Here is a 22,661-nt window from a genome sequence, read left to right on the forward strand (position 1 = left end):
TGCAGGTAGTCTCATATCGTAATTAGTAGAAGTACGCCTAGTTTCTGGGTTTGTTTGATAGCGTTAACCTTTACTGTTTTTTCTTCTGACCTAGTCGGAGAACACAGGGGAGCTTGTTACCGCTCCAGGCCCGAAGTTATCCGTAACGTCGGGGCTAACTCCCTAACCCTCTATCTGAAAGTGGTTAGCAAATGAACGAGGATTTTGGTTTTATCTGCGGATTTATTTTTGCATTACTTTGAATATGACTCGCTCCAGTCTCAACAGCACGTCTACTTTTTCCACACGCATCTCAGTTCTAACACACATATCCCCTCTCGCTTTCTCTCTCCCCATCCCTGTGCACGGGGCTCTCTTAAAGGAGCTAGCTGCACCATTTTACAACAATTGCATCTACATTTTCAGTTTAAGCTTAAACTATCGTGATCAATTTAAGTTCCCGTGCCCCCCCTTGGAAAGGTGAAATGCCCGTCCGTGAATTTGTGTCTGCCGCCGGGTCTGTGCCTGCCCCATAAGCAGACCGTCAAAAAAACGTGTCTCTGTAGGCAGCCTAGGCTCCGAGATCTGTACACAAAATCAATTGTTACCAACAAGGGTTGGCAACCACTCAAAGGCAAAATAAAGTGTTTCAACCAATAACCAACGAGATGCACATTTAGGAGAGTTTCAATTGCACGGGAGGGAGGGGGAGGGAGTAGCGAGCTAGCTCTGTTTTTTCTTTTTTTTGAACATCAACAGAAGTGACGTATCCCCGTTATCTGACCTTTTTGGTATGGCTGGTGTACCTCTGCACCTGTTGGTTACTGTCATATTTGAGTTTGCTTACAAAATGCAATATTTCTATTTTTAAGTCATGTTATTATTTAATCGTGCATTTCAGGTACAATAAAAAAAAAAAGATTTATGAAAAGTCATTAAAATAGAGGGTATGGCATTTAAGGGTATGTCATTAAAACAGAGGGTATGGTACCAAACTCTTCATTTAGTTGTTTGTTTGTTTGTTTGTTTGTTTGTGCATAAAATGGCAAATCTATGGTGGTGGAGCTGACCTGATGTGCAGCTGCCCTCTCCTGCAGCTGGCCCTCGGGCTCCTGTTGGGGGGTCCCGCTGGGCATACCGGCCTCCAGTTCGTCCAGCAACCGGGCCAGCCTCCCGCTCGCCTCCTCCCACTGGCTCCACTCCTGTAGGGGGCGACAGAGAGGAGGAGGACGGGGTCAGAATACTTCCACTGGCCTTAGGACAACACATCAATGTGTATGTGTGTGCATGCGTGTGTGTGTGTGTGTGTGTATGTGTGTGTGTGTGTGTGTGTGCCTGTGTGCATGTGTGTGTGTGTGTGTGTGTGCGTGTGTGTGTGTGTGTGCATGTACCTGCAGGTTCCTGCGCATCAGGCTACCCTGGTCCACAGCTTGTTTCTGTAGCGTGTCCACCTGCTCCTCCAGCTCAGCCAGGCTCTGCAGCGCCCCCAGTGGCAGTCGCTGGGACACATACTGGAGCACAGCCCAGTGACGCCCCACGTCTTGGAAGAACTTCTACGAGATCATTCAACAGAAATATGGCCTGGATTACAATAATGCACCCAGCCTTGTTCTATGTCTGTTTTTTGCTACAACTGATTCAGCACATGAGTGTTTATCTGTTTATGTTTGGATTTACGTAAAACAACAACCAATCAAAATGTTGCACCCCAGAAAATATAGCATTTGTATGTGGTAAAACAACACATTGTAGCTTTTTGCAGTACGTACACAAGTCACTATATACTGTATATATTCAATGAATGCATAACTCCCCCCTCTTCATAAACTTTTTAATTTTTATTTTATTTATTCCCCACCCCCCTTCGGTTTTCTATCTTCTTACTTTTCTATTATTATTAAACTTTGCACAGCTGGGAGCTGCAGTCGCAATCCCCATTTCACTGCTTTTTGTTCCATAAATTATGCATGTGACAAATAAATTCTTGAATCTTAAAATCTTGAATCTATATCAAGTATAGCCCTCCATACCTTATGCCTGCTGAGCAGGGGGTGCAGCTGGCTACGGCTGCATAGTTTGGTGTCCTGGCTGTGCTGCAGACGCTGACTGCCCAGCTGTAGCAGAGTGGACACACCTTTCAGGAGAGCCTCAGCACGAGCCTGCAGCTCCACGTCCGACCCCGTGGCCTCAGCACGGCAAATCAGAGAGGTCAACTCTCTGCCAGACGCGCACTGGAGAGAGACATACAGTAAACACACACACACACACACAGACACACACACACACTTTTTTAAAATCTGAACACAATAGAATAAATTGACTCACAATACCATTTGTCTACATAACATCTCAAACATGAACGAGCAGGAGCATGCAGGTGACAGCACTGTAAAGTTACCCGTAGGCTGGGATGGCCTGCTGTGACTGTGCTGGGGTCAGTGTGTTTGGCCACGGCCTCCTGTAAGATGAACGCAGGGCTCTCCAGCTCTGGCTTTCCTGAGAGGCTGCCCAGGAGGATCGCCAGGTTCCCTTTGGCTATAGCGCCCTCCTCAGGCTGGGCTGGTACACTGTCTACAGCAGTCTGTGGTCTAAAACAGAACCACAGTTAGAAGAAGAAAAAAAAAAAAAAAACAACAAACATATACTATGTAAAACCCAAATAATAATTACAGAGGTTGACTTCTATGTAGACAATAAGTGGAGTATTGGATATAATCCTAAAAGGGTGTTCATGGTTAAACACACTACCTTGCAGGAGTCTTTTCCTGGATGGGAACAGTAATAGCAGCTTCCACACTCAACTCCATTGGTTCCTTGAGGCTATGCTGTAAACCCAGAAGAAGTACATTGCAGGCATGCAGACATGGGGAATAAAGAAGTTTCTAGAATTCCACAAAGCCCATTTGGTAGTTCATCTACTGTATCTATCACATTTAAATGGCAGTGTCAAGTCACAATAATTGAAAACAAGAAATAAATGTGAAGTAAACAGGAGGTGTACATACCAAACGAGAGTCTTCCGCAGGCCCTTGAGTCTTGTCTGGAGTTGACAGGAGCGACTCAGGGGGCTTAGCAATGCTCTCCGTGACCACAGGGGAGGCTGAAAGGTTCTGGTCATGGAGAACAGTGGAGAGCATGGTGCTCTCTGATTCTGTGGGCGAACCCTGAAGTTCATCACCCACTACTGCAGATTCCATCTGTGGGTCAGTCACACTCGTATGCGCTGGTCTTGGTTGACCACTGGGTAAAGAGAGAACTCTTGCTGGCTGGTTGATGACGGATGTGAACTCCTTGGTTGTTGATGCTTGTTCTTTGGTTATGACCTCAGCCTTACTGATAATGGAAGGGAGCTCCACGGTGGCTGATTTTGACTCCATGGTCAGAGAACCAGGTTCCTTACAAACGGATTGTGTATCCTTGGGTATGGACTCCAAATCCTTCAGAACTGGTTTAGGCTCCGTCGGGCTTGTCAAATCTGGCTCCTTGTAAACACGTCCTGTCTCTGTGCTGGCCTCCCCGTTCGCCTTGCTAATGTGCTCAGTAGATTTCAGGTCACCGCCAGTCCTCTCAAGTATTTTGGCTGGTGTCCATAGTGCTTTTGACGCTAATGACCCAATCTCCTCAACGATGTCTTCAGATGCCATGGTTACTGATGCCGTTTCCTTGGATACCGATGGACTGCCCCGGGGAGGTGATTCCTGACAGAAATGGGAAGTAAACAAACAGTTTTTAGATTTTTTTTTTCACCTTTTTGGACAGAAGATGCCGTCAAAGCACACCCAGAACACAATTATGTCTGCTTTTCTTGCTATTGATCCAAATGTTGATCACAGCACTAGTCATTGATTAGCATAAAACAATTGCTAAGAGTCAGTAGCGAGAGAACAAGGTCTACCTACAGTTGCCATGACCACAGTGGGAGAAGTTGTGTCAAACTCAAAACCTTGATCATCCCCGAATGTCTGGTCCTGGTCAGGGTCCTGGTCCGGGAGCAAAGAAAAGAATTTGCAAATGGATCAGACGGGACGGGACTGAGAGCTGAGCCAGCGTCTGGACCCAGCTGTCCATGACAGACCCAAGGGCCGCTATATTTAGAGAGCCAGGGCTACATTAGAATATTGAGGTGCATGCCAAAAAGAAAAAAAGATGAAAGCGCTTCAATTTATGCTCAGTAAATCAGCCTGATCAGACGAAAGGCCTGAAGATAAATAAGATCATCACTCAAATCATATCAACAGATGGAGAGAGGATGCAAGTCATAATAGAACATAGAACAATAGAACAAATTATAAAAGAGTGTGATTATGGTGAGATCAGAATTAGTGAATCAACTTTCAATTAAGAATAAAAAAGATAGACAGACATGCCAAGGCAAATGGTGAAACGTCAGGTGGCCCATGAAATGGAATAGAAGTTGGTAGTTCAATTCAGAGTTGCTGCAGAGTGGGCGAAGGACCAAGAACCAAAGAACCAAAGGGCGAAAAGAAGAAGACAAAGGGCGGCTGAAGATGTTTTAGACATCAGCCCCTGAAGGAAGGAGGCCATGAGTAGCTGCCATCATCAGTGATAAAGGAAAGTGGAGGTGGAGATGGAGTGGAGCGTTCCAAAAAGAGAGGCCTATAGATGACCACCCCAAGAAGAGAAGTGGAGAACAGAGCAGCCACAGGAGAGACCTAGAAGAGCATCTCAAGAGGAGAAACCTATAGAGGAGCATCTCAAGAGGAGAAACCTATAGAGGAGCATCTCAAGAGGAACCTATAGAGGAGCATCTCAAGAGCAGAAACCTAAAGGAGCATCTCAAGAGAAGAAATCTAAAGGAGCATCTCAAGAAGAGAAACCTAAAGGAGCATCTCAAGAGAAGAAACCTATAGAGGAGCATCTCAAGATAAAGAAACCTAAAGGAGCATCTCAAGAGAAGAAACCTATAGAGGAGCATCTCAAGAGCAGAAACCTAAAGGAGCATCTCAAGGGGAGAAACCTAAAGGAGCATCTCAAGAGAAGAAACCTTTAGAGGAGCATCTCAAAAGGAAGCTATAGAGGAGCATCTCAAGAGCAGAAACCTATAGAGGAGCATTGTAGCATCCCAGGAGAAAAAAAGGAGTAAAAAAGGAGAAACCTATAGAGGAATGTTCCAAGAGGAGAATAGAGGAGTGTTCCAAGAGGGGAAGCTTATCAATGAGCATCGTTGCATCCCAGGAGAGTCCTTTAGGCTGGCCCTCTTCTTTGTTTACCTCAGCCACACTGCCCGTCAGTGTTCCAGAAGATGACGAGTGGATACTTCCTTCATCGTCCTCCTCATCTTCATCTTCACCATCATCAGAGGGTCCATAAAAAGAGGTTCCCATAGATCCCTAATTCATAGTCCCGGGCAATACGAGTTAAGTCAGCTTTTGGATTCTCTACCCGCAGTGCAGCCTAGTTATAGAATAACTTTCATGACACTGGATGGCCCTGTTTTTAGATTTGATATCAATGGGCAAGGATAACATAAAAGCCAAGTATATCATTTTATGTCAGCAGTTCTGCCGAAGCCTGCACGTTTGATCAGTAAAGTCTGGTATTTGATCTAACCGCCATGTAATTTCAACTAATCCCTTTCCCACACTATTAAAAAAACTCATGGACTGATGAATCACTTAGCTGTATGTCTGGAGCGTTTAGCTGTACAGAAAGCCATACTCTTTATATGGTGGTGTGAGCTCAACTCACCAGAGCACCGAGAGAGGGGAGAGCTTGATGGGAGGACATTGCCGCATCGAGGCCACTAAGATGATGACTGAAGTCCATGGACAGCCCGAGTGCTTCCTGCAGATTGATGACATAAACTCATCTGTCTCAGAATACATTGCATACATTGGAGGAGCGGATATACAATCAAGTTCTATCTACTTAATATTTAATGAAACAATGACAACAATGTATTTATCATATTATTTTAAAATCTACTTTGGGTTAAGGTTTGTATGTTATAATGCATAATTACAATAAAAACATTTAACAATGCATTATATACAACTAAGTACAATAACACTTACATATCCACTCAATAAAAACGTTTTAATTTAAGGAGTGCCTTGGTCTGAAGACTTTTCTTTTCTTTTGTATTATTAATTCCTTAAAAATGCAGATGATCCTTCATCAGAATTCACTATCAGTTATAAACCCAGAAGAGATATAAAGCATATGAGACCTACTTTATTAATTTATGACATCTGCATAATGTTCCAAATTGTGCTTCCCATAGACCCCAACTCTCCTCTGCCCCTCAACCCATCTGAATCTTCCCCTTTCTTTCCTCAGATTTCCCAGGCACTTCAAAGAGATGAGAGAGATGCCCTCCAGTCTAAGGACACACCGGATGATTACAGCAGTCTTTATGAGGGAACAGATACAGCCGGGAGTAGTAAAAAAGACAGAAATAGAGCTTTTATATATCAAGGGTGAGAAGGCAAGAGAGCAGCTGCTTTGAGTCTGTTTCTAAGCATCCTACTAATTTATGTTAACCGTTTTATAAGAAGTACTATGAAGAAGTAATTACAGTGATTGAAAACATAAACGCAACATGGAACCATCTAGATGATTCTACATTCAGTTCTAAGTTCTAAAGGATATCAGTCAACAAATTGCAGCCAACTTGGGTTGGATATGGCATGACTGGTGCAGGTATGAATTTGTGTACAGCATTTAAGAGAAGCAAGCTAGGTGGCGCAGAGGAGCTACAGGATCTTTTATTTCAGTTTATGAAACAGGGAACCAGTACTTGACAAGTTCCTTTAATACCCTTGCTCAGTGTGTTTGTGACAAAATATGGAAAGTGTAGAGGGCTCAAAATACCAAGGCACTGGACTCTCAACAGTGTATCAAAATATTCTATAAAATACAGTTGCCACGTCATGTATGAAAATAAAATACTGTATTTTTGTATTTTGACAATAGAGTATGAAATCACTTTGCAAACCTTCCATATCTGTCCAGTACACTGACTGTTGATTAAGTGGACAGTGTTTGAGAGCAACAGCTTTTCTCTGCCTAAGAGACATATCATCAATCTGCAAACAGTCACCAGATCAACTACGCTGATCTGCCTGTTAGATCTCATAGCCTAAATACTGTATCAGAGATGTACTCAAAGTCACAACTGAACTTGTCAAGTGGTACAAACTAACACAGAACCTACTGAGAGCCACAGCAGTACTATTACCTTCAAACTCATGGTACACTCACATGTAATACAGAGAATGAAGTCTCGGACATTGTCAATGTATCCCCAGAATGATTGATATTGCACTGTGTACAGTAATGCTGTTGATCAGGTAGGATCATGACCCTTATAGCTGGTTTTTAACTAACTGGGTACCATCTAAGTGCTAAATGGTATTATATTGACACAAAGTGGCATAAATATGATTTTTTTTCAATGTGTTGCTTTAGGTGAGCAATGTTGCAGGGCAACCACATATCCGGTTTCAAGTGTTCCGATTGGATAATCATGTTAATTTGCCTACTGCTCGTTAAAGCTCTCAAGAAAAATAAGTTGCCCAATATCAAAGGGAAGGTGCCAGAACAACAATACTCAGGAACATTGCAGAACAACATTGCTCAAAGAGGTGCCTTGTGCATCATCAGCTTTGGAGGACACATACATATCACAGGATCATCTTCCTGAATTCCAATATTCTGATCAAAACAAGTCTGGGCACCAGTCAGAGGCAACATTCATTGTTTTGACCTTTTATGATCATCACTTCACCAAAAGTATTGGTTTTACCAAAAAATATTTGACAGTATTTTTAAACTACACAAATACACACCTATACAGTGTTTTTAATACCTAGATACGCAGCCATTTTCTTCAACCCAATAAAATAGAAATTACAAAATATTATGAATACTGCCCATCCCTGTGTGTATGCATCCAACTTATACCAAAATACCTTATGGATTTTTATTGTTTAATTTGTATCCTCCAATGCACTCCTGAGGGGGGCTATATTAATTTGTACCCTTCAGACTTGAGGCTGGAGCCATTTTAATTTGTACCCTGCAGAGTTGAGGCTGGGGCCATTTTAATTTGTACCTTTCAGAGTTGAGGCTGGGGCCATTTTAATTTGTACCCTTCAGAGTTGAGGCTGGGGCCATTTTAATTTGTACCCTGCAGACTTGAGGGGGGCCATGTTGAGAACTTGCCTCCAGCCTGGCGCTCTGCTCCTTGGTGTGCTGCTCCAGCTCCTGCAGGGGCTGCTGGAGGGTCTGGGCTCGCTGGAAGACGACGAGGGTGTCCTCTGCACCACGGGGTAGCCCTAGACCCAGTCGGCAGTGCTCGATCTCCGACACAGTCCGCCTCATGGAGCAGATGTTTTCCAGAATCACCTGGAGAGGAACACGGAATGGTGAGGTGGGCCCATGGAACACTTGACCTTTGACCCATCTATACATCTAAGCTAAGTTCCCTAAAAGCCCTCATCGAGCTCAGTGCAAATCAAACCAGCTAAATAAATAAAGCAGAAATAAAACCATGCCAATTTCTAGGTATGGTGAAGGGTATGTGATGATGTGGGGCTATTTTAATTCCAAAGGCCAAGGGAACTTTATCAGGATGCATAGTATCCTGGATCCATGAAATAACTGGCCTTTAAAAATAAAAATCTGCCTGCCTCTATTAACATAGGGGTGCCAATATGACTCCTGTATTTTAAGGAAGAATATTTATTTATGTATGATACATTATTCATTAACAAAGAAAATTGGTGTCCTTAAAGGTTGGATATTTCTTCATTTTTTTTAATTAAGGCATTAAGATCAATTTCCAAAAGATTCCTCTTTTTAGTCAACTTTAGCAGAGGTGCCAATAATTCTTGAGGGTATTATATGTTCCAATGGCTCCACGGGTACAGGTACTGTAGAGCAGCAGGTAGAGACATCCAAGATCAATTGTTTGATAACCAAGGAACACACATACTGATGTGAAATCTAAATACCGGTATGTGGTGGGCAATTCCACAGAAAATTGACTTTTTGTCACATCCATAACGCCAGTGAAATGCATTGGCTTTTGTATGATGTGAATGACAACATTCATTGTTTGTGCATTTTTTTCTCATGTACATTCTTCAGCCAAAAATAGCAAATGCTCAAATTTTATGTAATCATTCACATCATACCATACCATCACATTTTATGGGCGCTATGGATGTTACAAAAAACATAATTTTCCATGGAATTGCCCTGGAAGCACTTTATAATGAGATGTTATGAATAAATCACCATATTACCAAATTGTTAATTAATTCAGAATTGAATGTGAATGCCTGTGCTACAAATACGTGTAAATTGCACACCTAGAACTACTATACATTTTTTGTGTTCTCTTATGCTTTTAATGACAGCTGTTTTGTAGTGAGGCTTTTGCGAAATGTGCATGTGAATTTGATGTTGCTCACCTGACAGTATTGCAGCTGCTCATTCCCAGATGCGTTCTCTGTGTCCATGCTGGACAAGATGGTGTTGATCTTGGTGACGTTCTTCTCCATGGTTTTCACTTCTTTTTCAATGGCATCCACCTCCTATGTATGAGGAGAAGCATCAATCATTCCAGCTCAGTAAATGTCCTGATATTACTGATACAACACAGAAATGCTTCCACAAGGGACCTCACATATGCTTGATATATGCTAAACAGAAAAAAATGCTAATGATTTATCTAAATTAACTAACTGATATAACATTATGCTTTCTTAATGTACAGTATTTACATTAATTTGTGTTAGTAACTGAATAATCATCATCAACCATGATGCAATGTAAGGCATTAATCATAATTTTACAGTACATAAAAGTATAGTGGTTTACCTCAGCAACGTGTAGAAGTTGGGCGTGAGGTTCCATGATGCTTTGCTGCATGTGTGTGACTTTGTGGATGGCCTTATTCAGGCGCACCTGCATGGCGTCTGTGTCACACACTGGCGAGATCTCTTGCATGACGGGCAGAAAGGCATCCAGCGCTGCCCGGATTCGCTCAGAATCCTCTAGAACCATCTAGACACACGCCACAATACAAAGTACTCTTTCAGGTCAACATCATTCCTTATAAACAGGCGTAGGAACATCACTTTTTTGTAATCAGGCGGAATTGATTTGAAGTTGAATTGAAGACAAAGGTATGTTAGCCCAGAAGGGTCATACATAATTTACATTTCAGAAAATAAAAATCATTTTATATTCTGAAATGTAAATGATGTAAGACCCTTCTGGGCCACTGTGCAAATGGGAACCCTGTGGATTTGACCTTCCTCTGCACTTCATTGCTATCAACAGCTGCAAGTCAGTGACCACTTTGCCAGTTATGAGGTCTACACACTTTACACTACAATTGTGTATCAGTATGAAGAGAATCAACTACCTGCAGATCAATCATAAGGATTTAGCATTAAAACAAACACCCAATTCCTGTATGTCGTGGTAGTGAGTGAGAAAGCTGGGCAGGGCTGGGCTGACCTGAAGCGAGACGGCATGGCCGTGAAGACACTTGGCACTGTTGTACGTGCGAGGTGTGTTCAGCCACGACTTTGCCTCCTCCTGCCAGTGGGTAGCGCTGTTGAGCAAGTCCTCGTACTCCTGAAGACAGGCTGGGATCTGTATGGAACAGCAGGACAAACACTGTGTCAGAATGGTAGACCTTCAGCCAGTTTCCAACAATATGGCTTTATAATGCAGATGTGGATGTTTTGAGACATTTCAACTCTCTCAAAACATCCACATTATGTGCAATACAGGCTATATGATTAAGTAATACACTATAATATATTTATGCCTACAGTATATTTCATTCTGTATGTACAGTATATACTAGTTGATGGTGGATTCTGGTGGGACTTAAGATGGAAAGTCTCTGTTTTTATGCAACTTGGTGGCATATCCTGATGAAACTTCTGGTAGGAAAACCTAAGCATCCTGGGAGATGTAGTTCCACTCACCCTGCTAAGGAAGGCTGTCCTTTGCTCTGCCTGCTTGGAAATCGTCTGGTAGAGTTGCAGGGGGTCGGTGAGATCGTCCATGAGGGTGTGAGCCTGGTCAGGCTGCTCCATGGCCACCTCCTGCACCTCGGCCTCCAAGACAGCCAGACGCGAGTGCCAGCGGTCCAGCTCGTCCCACACACACTGCACAAACACACACACACACACACACACACACACACATACATACAGTACATTCATAGCACAGTTTTCAGAGTTTCCACAGTTTGAAATTTGAGTGAAATTTGAATTTGCCCTGCAGGTCGATCTGGAAAGGAGCCCTGTGAAAAAGGAGTCCTCTCTTTTTCCCCCACGACAAACTTTTGCAAAACTGCCTTGTGTCACACTTGCATGGACTGCAGTCAAACACTCATCTGCACTTTATTCCAGGTTTATGGCTGTGTATGGGTTTATGTCGTATGTATGTGTCTGTATTAAGGTGTTGATTTTAACTGTGATAAGGTAAATGGTACAGACCACCACCCCCCACATTCCCTATAATGGTTTAGCCCAGACCTAATTGGGTAATTGCCTAGCCTATTTAAAGGCAGGCTTATTTCACATGGGAGAGAGATACAATAGACTGGAAACACAGGAGAACCAGGCATACATGCGGAAGAGCTTGAGGTCCAGAAATCAGGGAAGTCATAGAGTTTGTTTGTTTGTTTAATATTAAGTTAACCTTGCTTGTTTTGAGGCAAGGTTGGAGTGTGAGGTCCAGAGTTATGCAAGGTCGCCTTGTTTGGACAGGGAGCCTAGTTAATGGCACGGTACATGTTTGTTTGTCGACTGAAGAACCCTGTATTTCATGTTTTGGACCCCTATTGTGCTCCTGGATCTGCCTGTTGGTTTATGGACTAAATATATTATATTTTTGTATGGAACTGCTGTCTCCTGCCTTCCCTTGACACCACCTAATCCAGTGGCGCACCTCCCTAAACGTGGGGTGGTCGCCTCGGTCCCTCACAAGCCCATTGACAATTCTAAACTTCCCGTTTTACCACTTCCAGGGGCTTAAATCAGTCATGAAATTAAACTTATATTTACATTAAAGTCTTATCAAATCATTTAAAAAAGTGCAGCAAACATTAAAAAAGTGCAGCAAACATTTACAACTTGTAAATGAAGGTTTTAAATGCAGTTATTTACTAAATTTCAGAAAATTCCAAAGATTTGGAAACGGACGTCAATGAGCTTATTCAAATCTGCTAACAGGTCTGTCTTGGTTCACCCAGGCTAGCTCATGACATGACAGGTATGAAGATTCACTCTCACTTAAAGAGCAGGAATAGTGAGGGGTATATCTAATACTGGAAACATACACTCTAAAATATTTGCTGATTCAACTGAGTCGAGTCATCTTTTTGCTGTTATGTCAATATGTGTGTAGTAATACACTAAGCACAACTTAACTTCAAATCAAAGTAACAAGATGACTTGATTGGGATGAGTCATTTTTACTCATCCCAATATGAGTTAATTACAATAAAATGGTGAATTCCTTTTTAAGGCAGCAATCAGCTCCAGAGTCAACCTGTCTCTGATATATGATGCAACATCCAATTCAACTGGATTCATATAAGGGACCAGATCATCTGACATCTAACAGCAACTGAATTAGTGAGTGATAATACTGATATTGAAGTTCACAGAGAAGCAAACCCCACACTTACCTTCAGTGTGCCTTCGGCTCCAGCCACAGAGGTTCTGCTTTGCTGGAGCAGGTCCTGCACCTTCCCCAGACCTGCAGTGACCTCTCTGGCCTGGTCACTCAGCCTGTGCTGGGGACCACTCTGCTGGGAGGCTGCTGCTGCTGCTAGCTGCAGCACACACAAAAATGGGCAGAACTAGTTAATGCAAAGCTATCTAGGGACGCTAAAACCCATCTTGACAGACCCAGATGAAGACCCAGCTTCAGTCTCCCATGACTGATTTGAGATTTTGACCTGCAGCTCAGCTGAAACATGACGTCACTCACTTGCAAAGCACAGATACTACACAAAGAGTATAGAGATGACATGAGCAGATACGTTTGTTGATACCTTGTCTTCCACTTCCTGCAGGGAGCGACTGACTTCCTGTAGAGGAGCCTGGAGACCCTGAGGAACCTCCTGGTAGCGTTTCTTTACTCCCTCAATGATCACCTCCAGTTTAGCTCGCTGACTGCCCAGTTCTAACTTGGCCTCCTGGACAAAAAAGGACAATTGAACAAAGAACATAAACAAATTGGTATATTTTACCCCGACCCCTACACAAACAAACACAAATACATACACACAAACTGACATAAACACAAACAAACACAAATACATACACACACACACACACACACACACGCACACACACGCACGCACACACACGCACACACACACACACACACACACACACACACACACACAAACACACACACACAAGGTCAAGATGATCTTTGGTTGTGACGCCACAGTTGGATGTGGATGTGCTGTAAATAGACCCAACCAGCCCCAAAATGCATCTAGTGAGAATGCCAATTAAATAACTAACCAATTGCTGTGCACCAAAGTCTGATGAGAATACAGGAACTTGAAGTCCTTTTGAAAACACATCACTACAACCCCTAGGTTGCATTAAAAAAAATTATTTCAAAGTTATTCAAAGTAATTTCCTTCTCAAGCAATCTGTATTTCAGTGTAGAACTGAAGAGGATGCAGAAAAAATATCTTCCAGAGTAAATTTTCAGCTGAAGAAACTGAGAGTAGTATTGTTTTACCAAATGGGAGAGTGTACAGTATGTATTCTAGGGGAAAAACAGGAGGAGGTGCTTCCTGTATTAAACATAAGAGAGGCGATCTGACTGTTCCAATCAGAGGCTGAATTTGAATTGCATTAGGACCCAGGGGATCTCCTCCAATCAGTATGGAACGTGACATTCAACATATACAATGTACAGGCAAGTTCCAGCCCAGAGAGGACTGATTCAATTACATGCACATGCGAATGACCCCTGAGTGACTTGGGACTTGGGTGGTTGAGTGAACAGTGAAGGCTTATCTTACTGCTGTTGCTCCTGGTGTCATATTCAAAAGCAGCCTGAATGAGTAGTTGATATGTTTTTTTCAGACCCCAAACTCAAAATATGCAAATCCTGCTTTTCACATTTCTCTATAATGCCGACATGGTCTCCTTTGTAAGAATTCCTTCTCATAATTCTCAGCATTGGGTTCATAGGTTGCCCCTTACTTTCCTAGTTTTCTAAAAAAAAATTTGTTGATATATAGTTTTATTGAATTATATATAGAATATAGTTTTATTGATCTTGATCTTTGATTTTTTGCAAATTTTTTTTTTTTTTGCAGATTTTTTGCAAAAAGTTTTTAATGTATGCATTAGTGTGAGCCAAACTTCAAGACTTTTTCTACAACTATGCGGTTCGGAACAGAAGAACTCCTTAACGGTTTTGTTCAGAGCTGAAAATGCAACTGTGTTTGAAAGAGGACAGATATAGGTTGCTAGTGACAAAATATTAGCTTTCAGTATGGTACAATGTCTTTGTAAACAAAAAACAAAAACGCTGTTCCTAGAAGGTAGACATTTAGATTTCACCATTGCATCTGTTGTAGAAGATATTGACAGTGCAATAACTTTAAAAAAACGACCAGAAAACAATGTCAGGCAATTGTGGAGAAGAAGGATGCTTCGGGTGTTCTTTCTACAGGATTCAGCCCCTGTATCGATTGAAACATGCCTCATAATCACATCCCAATAGAGCAGTAGCAGACTCACATTCTGACTAGAATTTGAGTATGACGACGTCAGGCTAATCCTTTCCTGTGGTCAGACTGTAAGAGATCACCAACCTGTGCATGAGGGGCATCATGGTGGGCCTTCGGGAGCGGGACCAAGGATGCCACCCTTTGCCGTACGGCGTCTATCTCTTCCAGGTCTCGGCCTCGCTCCTGAATCTCCGTCAGTGCCGTCCGTCGGACCAGCATGCACTTCTCTCTAAGTCTGTGGTGGTGGTGGTGGGCAAAGGCATGAGCAGGGTCACAACCTTATCTCAGAAACAGTTGTGTCCAATAATGAGAGCATAAAGAGCTCGGACCCTGGCTGTAGCATAGCCTACAGCCTACAGTGCTGATAGTGCAAAGTGAGTTTGTGTGTACATGTGTGTTTGAGAGTTTGCGAGCAAGAGTAACAGAATGTTTTCCCTCTTAGCTTGTTTTGACCATATTTGAGTGGAGAAAATTGCACGAAATTGAATTACATTGAGAGTAACTGAGTCCGTGAATTAGCGAGAGAATGTACGTGTGACAGAGATAGAGAGATAGAGAGAGAGAGAGAGAGAGAGCAAAAGAGAGAGCAAGCAAGATAAAGTGAGAGGGGATTAGAGAGATACAGAAAGATTATGTAAAAGATAGAGAGAAATGAGTGAAAGAGAAAAAAACGAAAGAAAGCTGTGTGAAAGCTGTGTGAAAGCTGTGTGAAAGCTGTGTGAAAGGTGCAGTGTGCTTGCTGTGCAACTCCCTACCCCCTGCAGTGGCTCTGGAGGTTCTGCAGCTCCTGGCAGATCTGGACGGGCTTGTGCGGGTCGCGAAAGGCGCGGGGGCCCAGAAGCCGGCCGATGAGGGCCTGAGAGGAAGCCAGGGCCTGCTGCTCGCGGTCCAGCCACTCCTGCTGCAGCTCCGTCAGGGCCAGCAGGGCCCGCAGCTCGTCCAGGGAACCGCTCACCGCGGCGGGGTCGGGCAGCTCCCGGCTCAGGCCTTCCAGGGCCAGGCTACACCTCTCCATCTGGGTAGGAAGAAAGCAGCAAAGAGGACCAAAGAGGAGAAGCACGGTGATTTTTTCCACTGTGAGGACCGAGATATGGTGACGTTTTGTTGAGCTTGAAGCTTATTAATCAGACTGCTACTTGTACTTGTACTTGTGTATACACACACACAGACACAGACATCATCAAAATGTTAATCGCGTCATTTGCACCTTTATAAGCAAATATTTGAACGTTTGTGTGCTCCAGACAACTTCTTCTCAGACAGACTCAACTACAACACCCTCTAATAAGATCTAGAAATCCAACATGGTGTCTCCTCCATCACTCACACTCAGTGAGGCGTCCTTCCACTCCTGGTCTCTCTGCACTGAGCGCGCTCGTAGGACCCCGACGCGGCGCTTGAGCAAGGCCCACTGCCTCCAGAGCAGCGGCAGGCCCAGCTCCGCCCGCACTCCACAGTCCAGCGGCAGCGATGGGCAGACCCCCCTCAGTTGCTCCAGCCGACCAGCCAGGCACCACACCTCCTCTTGCAGGACCTGGGGGGGAGAGAGAGGGAGAGAGAGAGAGAGAGAGGGGGGGGAGAGAGAGAGAGAGAGAGAGAGAGAGATTTAGTTGAATTAGAGACCACCTACACATATAGACAGGCAGATGTAATAACAAAAAATGGCTACCTAGAAACATGAATACCCATAAGGGAAACATTTCTATTAATATAGCTATTACTGTTTTTTTTATAAAAACAATATCATTGTATAGTTGATACCTAAAATATTATACCAGTAGATTTGGCAACAATTACTTTATGAATTCATGCCAATAAAGCATCATTTGATTTGATTCTTTTGATTGGAGAGAGAGAGAGCATTTTCATCTTATTTTCTTATTTTGGTATTTTAGTATTGATCTCCCACACACAAACACACACAAGCAAGTGAGGTGTTGTGAGTGGCAAGTGGCACACACACACATACGGGGATGATTTATCAAAATACTTAATAGATGTGCATTTTTGTAGTTCAAAAATACTGCTAAATATTTTTGGTAAAACTAATACTTTTGGTCATGTGATGACATCATAAAAGTGCAAAATGAATGTAGCCTCTGACTGGTGCTAATTTACTAATTTGCCCAGACTATTGAGATTCAGGAAGATGATACAGTGTAAGATGAGTAAAGCGTAGGTTGCTCACACACACAATACACTCCCTCTCTCACACCAACCCACTCAATCAACTTGATCACACACAGAAGTTTGCCGTTTTTGGTAGAACTTGCTATGTTGTTGTGCAATGTTCCTGAGTATTGTTGTTCTGGCACCTTCCCTTTGATATTGGGCAACTTATTATTTTTTTGAAAACTTTAATCATCACTATTAACATAATCATACAATCAGAACACATGGAAATGGTTATGTGGTTGCCCTGCAACATTGCTCCAAAATGCCCCTTGGCGTCAATAGAACACCATTTACAGTAGCGCTTAGATGGTACCCAATTAGTTAAGCACCAACAAAAAGGGCCATGATCCTACCTGATCAACAGTGTTACACAGTGCAATATCAATCACCCTGACAATTGACAATGTCAGAGACTTCATTCTCTGTATAATGTCAGTGTACCATGAGTTTGAAGCTGTTATTTTAAGGTAATAGAACTGCATTTGGTTGCTTTAAATCCACATTCTGTGGCTCTCAGTAGGTTCAGTGGTTAGTTTGTACCACTTGACAAGTTACAGTTGTGACTTTTTGAGGATATCTCTGATAGTATAGTATTCAGGCTGTGAGATGTAACAGGCAGGTCAGCAGTTGATCTGATGATTTTGCAGATTAAAAATACATATATGGAGGGTAGGGATTCCATGCTCCCTTTAAAGAGTACTTTTAGTATTTTGAAAATACAAAAATACAGAATTTTATTTTGATACATAGCGTGGCTACTGCATTTTGTAGTTTATTTTGATACACTTAAACTTAGGCTATTCAATATCCTATTTTCAATACAAATACATTTGTATGTACTTTGACACACCATTGCACACATGCACTATGTCAGGCCTCTTAGGGTATTTCAATCTCATGTTTTTGTTGCACATCATGTTTTTTTAGAAGCGCATGGAAATTAAACACGAAGACACACGTACACACACACACACACACACAAATTTGTCCACTGAGATAACAATATTATAAAATGTACTGCATCAGAATAAGGGGACACTCAGCACACCTTTGCCTTGTCCTGTTGTTCTACACATTCTTCAAATGACGTGGCTTTCTGCAGAAGGCACTCATTCAGACGCGTCTCAAAATTCTGGAAGAGCTCGTGTAGCTCCACGTGCTTCTTCCTGTGATTACTCTGCTCTTCAATGTACCTACGTGGAGGGAAAATATATTTAGTTCTATATTGGAAAGACTAAGCAGGCTTTATTTTTTTTTTCTTTTGCAGATAAATAAAGTCGTCAGTTACCATTATGCCTATTATGAGTGTTCCCTACCTAGAACAGCTAATACATACAGCAGCTTATTAGACCATTAGACCATTATTAGCCTTTCATAGTGATGTGTGTATCTAATCACTTCACTGCATGCACAGTGGAAAATACTCAATAGTTAATTTCCAAAAAGAGTTCATTCATAAGTTGTTAAGAAAAAATTATAACTTAGCTAAAAGGAACATGCACATTTACTTGACAACACTTCTCAAAGGGCTGACAGTTATGATCATGCCGTAGCCAAGAACCCTAAAGGCTATAGTTCTTTGAATAACAATTTCAGAAAAGGCAAACAAGTATGAAAATAGTCTTTCTGAAGAACCATTTTTCACTTGATGTAAAGGTTCAACACAAAGTCATGGTTATTTATGGAACCAACCATATAGTGATGAAAATACCCATTTAAGCACCTTTATCTTTTAGAATATAACTCATTTATGACTCTGCTTACTTCTTCAAAGTCTCTGTCCTCAGCTGACCCTGGGCCTCCAACATAGCCTCCCTCACTAACAGCAGACTCAGGACCTGGATGTGAAGCTTCTGGGTTTCCACGGTGGAGAAGCAGGTCTGCTTGGGCACCAGGTTCCCCAGGCGGTCCATATGAGCCTTGAAGCTGTCCTTGAGGGAAGCCACGGTCTGCTGGGTAGCTTTCAGCTCCTCTTGGCAGTCTCTGGTGCCAGTCAGGTCTAACAAGAGCCTGGGCTCTGCGTCGTCCAGGAACCTGACAGCTCTTTGGACTGACCACTGATAGTCTTTGAGAGCCTCCCAAGCCTGAGACAGATTGTCCTGCACACACAGCATCATGAGTAATGAATATACCACACAATACCACATTATGTGGATAAGAAGGGAAAAACACAAAGTCTATCATATAACACCACCAGTACAAGTACTTTCCCAGATAGCAAGGTGACATTGATATGATGTTGATTTTCCATCCAAATCATCATTTTGGTTGAGATTGAAATCTCAATGGTAAATAGACATTGAATCAGCATTACAATCCTGACAAAACCCCGACAGTGCATGAGCATAGATAGAGAGACATCGAAACAACATTGGTTTATAGTTTATATTGCCATATAGCCTGGCTAGCGCCACCACTTCTCATTGAGACGTGGTCTGGGAACCAAACGTTAATTTTCTCGTATTTGAAAAAAATGCCCAGATCCGTTTATTGGGTGCCACGGATGTCTATCAAATGCGTCTGTGCATAGCTCATCATCGTCTTGCTTTCCCCCCTGTTCTGTGATTGGTTCCCTATCTCAGGCGAAAATTTGCTCCATGGTCTCCAGGCTGCCTTAGCAGCGTGAATCAAATCGCGCGCAAGGCAGCATGGGAACACCCAGGCTAATTGCCATAATCGACTAACAGTGTCAAGAAAGGTCTGATCAGTAGAGCTACTTTGGTTAAAAATAAACCTCTTCATTACCTTTTGCTCGAACCTGCCATGTCCCTGGTTCTAGTTCATAATTCCCCTGTGCTGCTACTCTGGCTGGTAACTTCGTTCACTTGTCCAGCTGACGATTAAAACTCCACGACTGTTTAGGCTGCACAGCAGCCATTCACCTGTGCACTGGGGACTTTGTTTACTGGAGTACAGTGACAGTGGGGGCATTTGCGATATCCAAGGGGGTTGGCGGCACAAACATTTCATCTCACAGATTGATGCATAATGTTATCCGCAAGTAGTTGACACAGCTAACCACCAAAAACCCAGCTGTTCTAACATTAGCTTATCAGCTAAGGCTCTAGGCTACATACATGCTGCTAACTGCTGATAACTTTGCCCTTTTTAAAGAGTTTTGTCTCCGCGATTGGCTTTGTTGTGATATGAACAAACTAGTTAATTTGCATGCATGCGTATTGCGCTGCGGTGTTGATGATGCTAACCTTTAGTTAACACCGAGCCGAACAGTCTTTCGGCCGCATTTATTTCGCTACAACAATCTACAGTAGTTTGTTCCGATTCATGTGCAAGTAGCCTACAGAGGAGAGGAGCGGGTCTGTGTGTGTGTGTGTGTGTGTGTGTGTGTGCGCGCGCGCGCGTGTATGGAGAGCACAGGACAAGGAGAAGCCGTGTCAGTGCCACTCCATGTAGACCTATTTGTTAACTAACGAAAGAAGGTCATATCTACATGAAATAGAAACACAATAGAAACGAATCAGAATCATTAAATGTTTACAAGGCTGGAAGTTCAACAAATATAGGTCTACTAATGTGATTAAAATAGTTAAATAAAAAATATTTCATTCATCAATCTTATTCAATGACCTAATGCCATCATAACATAGGCCTGGGCTCCAGGAAAGAACAGTTTATGTTTAACTTATCTAATTTTGTGTTGGTCATACTATAGAATAATATATTGCTTTCTATGTTGAATAAGACAGAAGATAAAGAGCTTAAAAATAATCGCATCACAATCGCAATATTGGTGAGAAAAATCGCAATTAGATTTTTTTCCAAAATCGTTCACCCCTACTCCGGGTACCTACAATTTCCGCACAACTTGGTGGAAAAGTGTAGCACAGGTTAAAGAAAACCTATTCATGTTTGGACTCAAAAGGAACTTTAAAGTATTTCCCATATAGTAGCCTTTTAGCTCACAACGACAATGAAAGTGGAACTTGGAAAGTGGAAGTCAAAATGTGGAAGTCAAAATGTGATGACGGCACACAAACTTGGGCAAAAACGTTTAGTATACACTTGTGGTGATAGCCTACAGTTAATGTGAATCGCTGACTATAACCAATGTAGAAGATTTGCACCAAATAGGCCTAAAGGCTGTGGTTGTGTTTCTACAACATGTTGGCACAAATCGTAATTTCTGTCAACTATGACGATCTCCATGCATGTTCAGTAGCCTATATTTTTCATTTAGTCAAACAGTGACATGTGGTTTAATCAGTGTTGGGCAAGTTACTTCAAAATCGTAATATATTATGTATTACTTATTACTGTCATTTCAAAGTAATTCATTACATTATAATATTACTGTTTCTGAATTGTAAGGCATTACACTATTGTATTACTTTTAAGTTACTTTTACCAAAATATCTAGAAATATGGATTTGGAATTCAAAATGCAGTTTATTATGCTCAATGTAGCTCATTGCACTTCTAATGGAGGGTGATGTGGTACAACATTATGACTGAACTTAAGGCTACAGTAGAATGCAATAGGTGCAGTGATGGCTCATGATGCAATACAAGGAACAATCATAGCCAGAATTTTGTTTAAAGAAGACAAAAGGTCAAAGTCTGGTCAATTGTGATATAAATGCTGTAACTTTAGGCTTAGGCCTACTCCTTAAAATCAACAGAGAGCCCACTACCTGTATATTGTAACCCAAAACTTAAAGACATGTCAAGATAGGCTACACAGTGCAGCTTTTTATTAACAAAGTATGTCATCATATGGCCAACTATAAAGATGTAATCTGCCTGTTCCCAGGGATGGGTAGTATTTCTGAAACATGTAATATGTGTTTCAAATGCAAAATAGTATTTTGTCATTTGTATTTTATTGGGTTGAAGGAAATGGCTCTGTATTTTGTATCAAAATACTTTATTGGTGTGTATTTTTGTATTTTAAAAATACTGCAAAATACTAAATGTGAAAAACACAAAAAAAGTACACACAGGTGTAATGAATAATTGGTAATTAGGCAACAATGGTTTATGTTTATCGCAATCAGCTAATGTGAGAACAGCTGTGTTCAACAACACTTACAGCTTTTCAGTGACGGCTATTGCTGAAGCATCAGCCCTGGTCTGAAGCACTGGTGTGAAGTGGTACGCAAGTAAAGATGAGCAAGTTGACCTGTGCAAGTTCACATAAGGACACTGACAAAGGCAACCATGTCCCATTGTCTCCATGCCAATCTTTAACAGAAAAATGTCAAATATCTCAACCACAATGACATCAATAGATGGTAAGTAGAGATGCACCGATTGCAATTTTCTGGGCCGATACCGATTTCCAATTTTTCATAGTTTGACCTGCCGATACCGATTTTAGCCGATTCCGATTTCATTTCTTCTAACCAATTTACAGCACACACACAAATAGTTATTTTCTATCTTTTTATCTTTTTTATAGAAGATGTTAATATAGACATGTAATCAATTTATCAATAAGGAAATGGCTGTTAAAAAAAATGGAACCGGTGAGCAGACAGATTCTTCTTCAAGTCTAACTTCAGCTGCAGTATCAAATTATGGATTAAGTTAAGTTATGGAACACCCATTTTATTCTTCTCACATCCAATATCCAACTAAAGATATAAGAACAATTTTCATGATACATTTGAACATGCTACCATGATACATTTGAACATGCTACCATGTAACATTTTCATATGCATTGATGAATTTATGGGAGGGCGAGGGAAAAGTGGTAGTGGCCTAGGCTATCACGCAAACA

The 22,661-nt window shown here is 41.9% G+C and overlaps 1 protein-coding gene across 2 annotated transcripts in view; it reads right to left on the reverse strand.

Moving 5' to 3' along the window:
- Window positions 1-22,661, reverse strand: part of LOC121711914 (nesprin-2-like) — a 140,106-nt gene that overhangs the window by 56,682 nt on the left and 60,763 nt on the right. For both annotated transcript variants that reach the window (XM_042095796.1, XM_042095795.1), the window contains 21 exons: window positions 18,683-19,017; window positions 17,967-18,111; window positions 16,071-16,277; window positions 15,499-15,758; window positions 14,828-14,978; window positions 13,034-13,177; window positions 12,665-12,811; window positions 10,953-11,135; window positions 10,474-10,611; window positions 9,829-10,014; window positions 9,420-9,542; window positions 8,167-8,349; window positions 5,689-5,784; window positions 5,211-5,330; window positions 3,879-3,959; window positions 2,985-3,677; window positions 2,728-2,804; window positions 2,378-2,567; window positions 2,010-2,210; window positions 1,371-1,532; window positions 1,050-1,181 (listed from right to left, as the gene is read on the reverse strand). In XM_042095796.1, coding sequence (XP_041951730.1) covers window positions 1,050-1,181; window positions 1,371-1,532; window positions 2,010-2,210; window positions 2,378-2,567; window positions 2,728-2,804; window positions 2,985-3,677; window positions 3,879-3,959; window positions 5,211-5,330; window positions 5,689-5,784; window positions 8,167-8,349; window positions 9,420-9,542; window positions 9,829-10,014; window positions 10,474-10,611; window positions 10,953-11,135; window positions 12,665-12,811; window positions 13,034-13,177; window positions 14,828-14,978; window positions 15,499-15,758; window positions 16,071-16,277; window positions 17,967-18,111; window positions 18,683-19,017 — 3,954 coding nt within the window. The remainder of the gene's footprint in view (window positions 1-1,049; window positions 1,182-1,370; window positions 1,533-2,009; window positions 2,211-2,377; window positions 2,568-2,727; window positions 2,805-2,984; window positions 3,678-3,878; window positions 3,960-5,210; window positions 5,331-5,688; window positions 5,785-8,166; window positions 8,350-9,419; window positions 9,543-9,828; window positions 10,015-10,473; window positions 10,612-10,952; window positions 11,136-12,664; window positions 12,812-13,033; window positions 13,178-14,827; window positions 14,979-15,498; window positions 15,759-16,070; window positions 16,278-17,966; window positions 18,112-18,682; window positions 19,018-22,661) is intronic.

Source organism: Alosa sapidissima, chromosome 6 (assembly GCF_018492685.1).
Source record: "Alosa sapidissima isolate fAloSap1 chromosome 6, fAloSap1.pri, whole genome shotgun sequence".
Taxonomy (NCBI): domain Eukaryota; kingdom Metazoa; phylum Chordata; class Actinopteri; order Clupeiformes; family Clupeidae; genus Alosa; species Alosa sapidissima.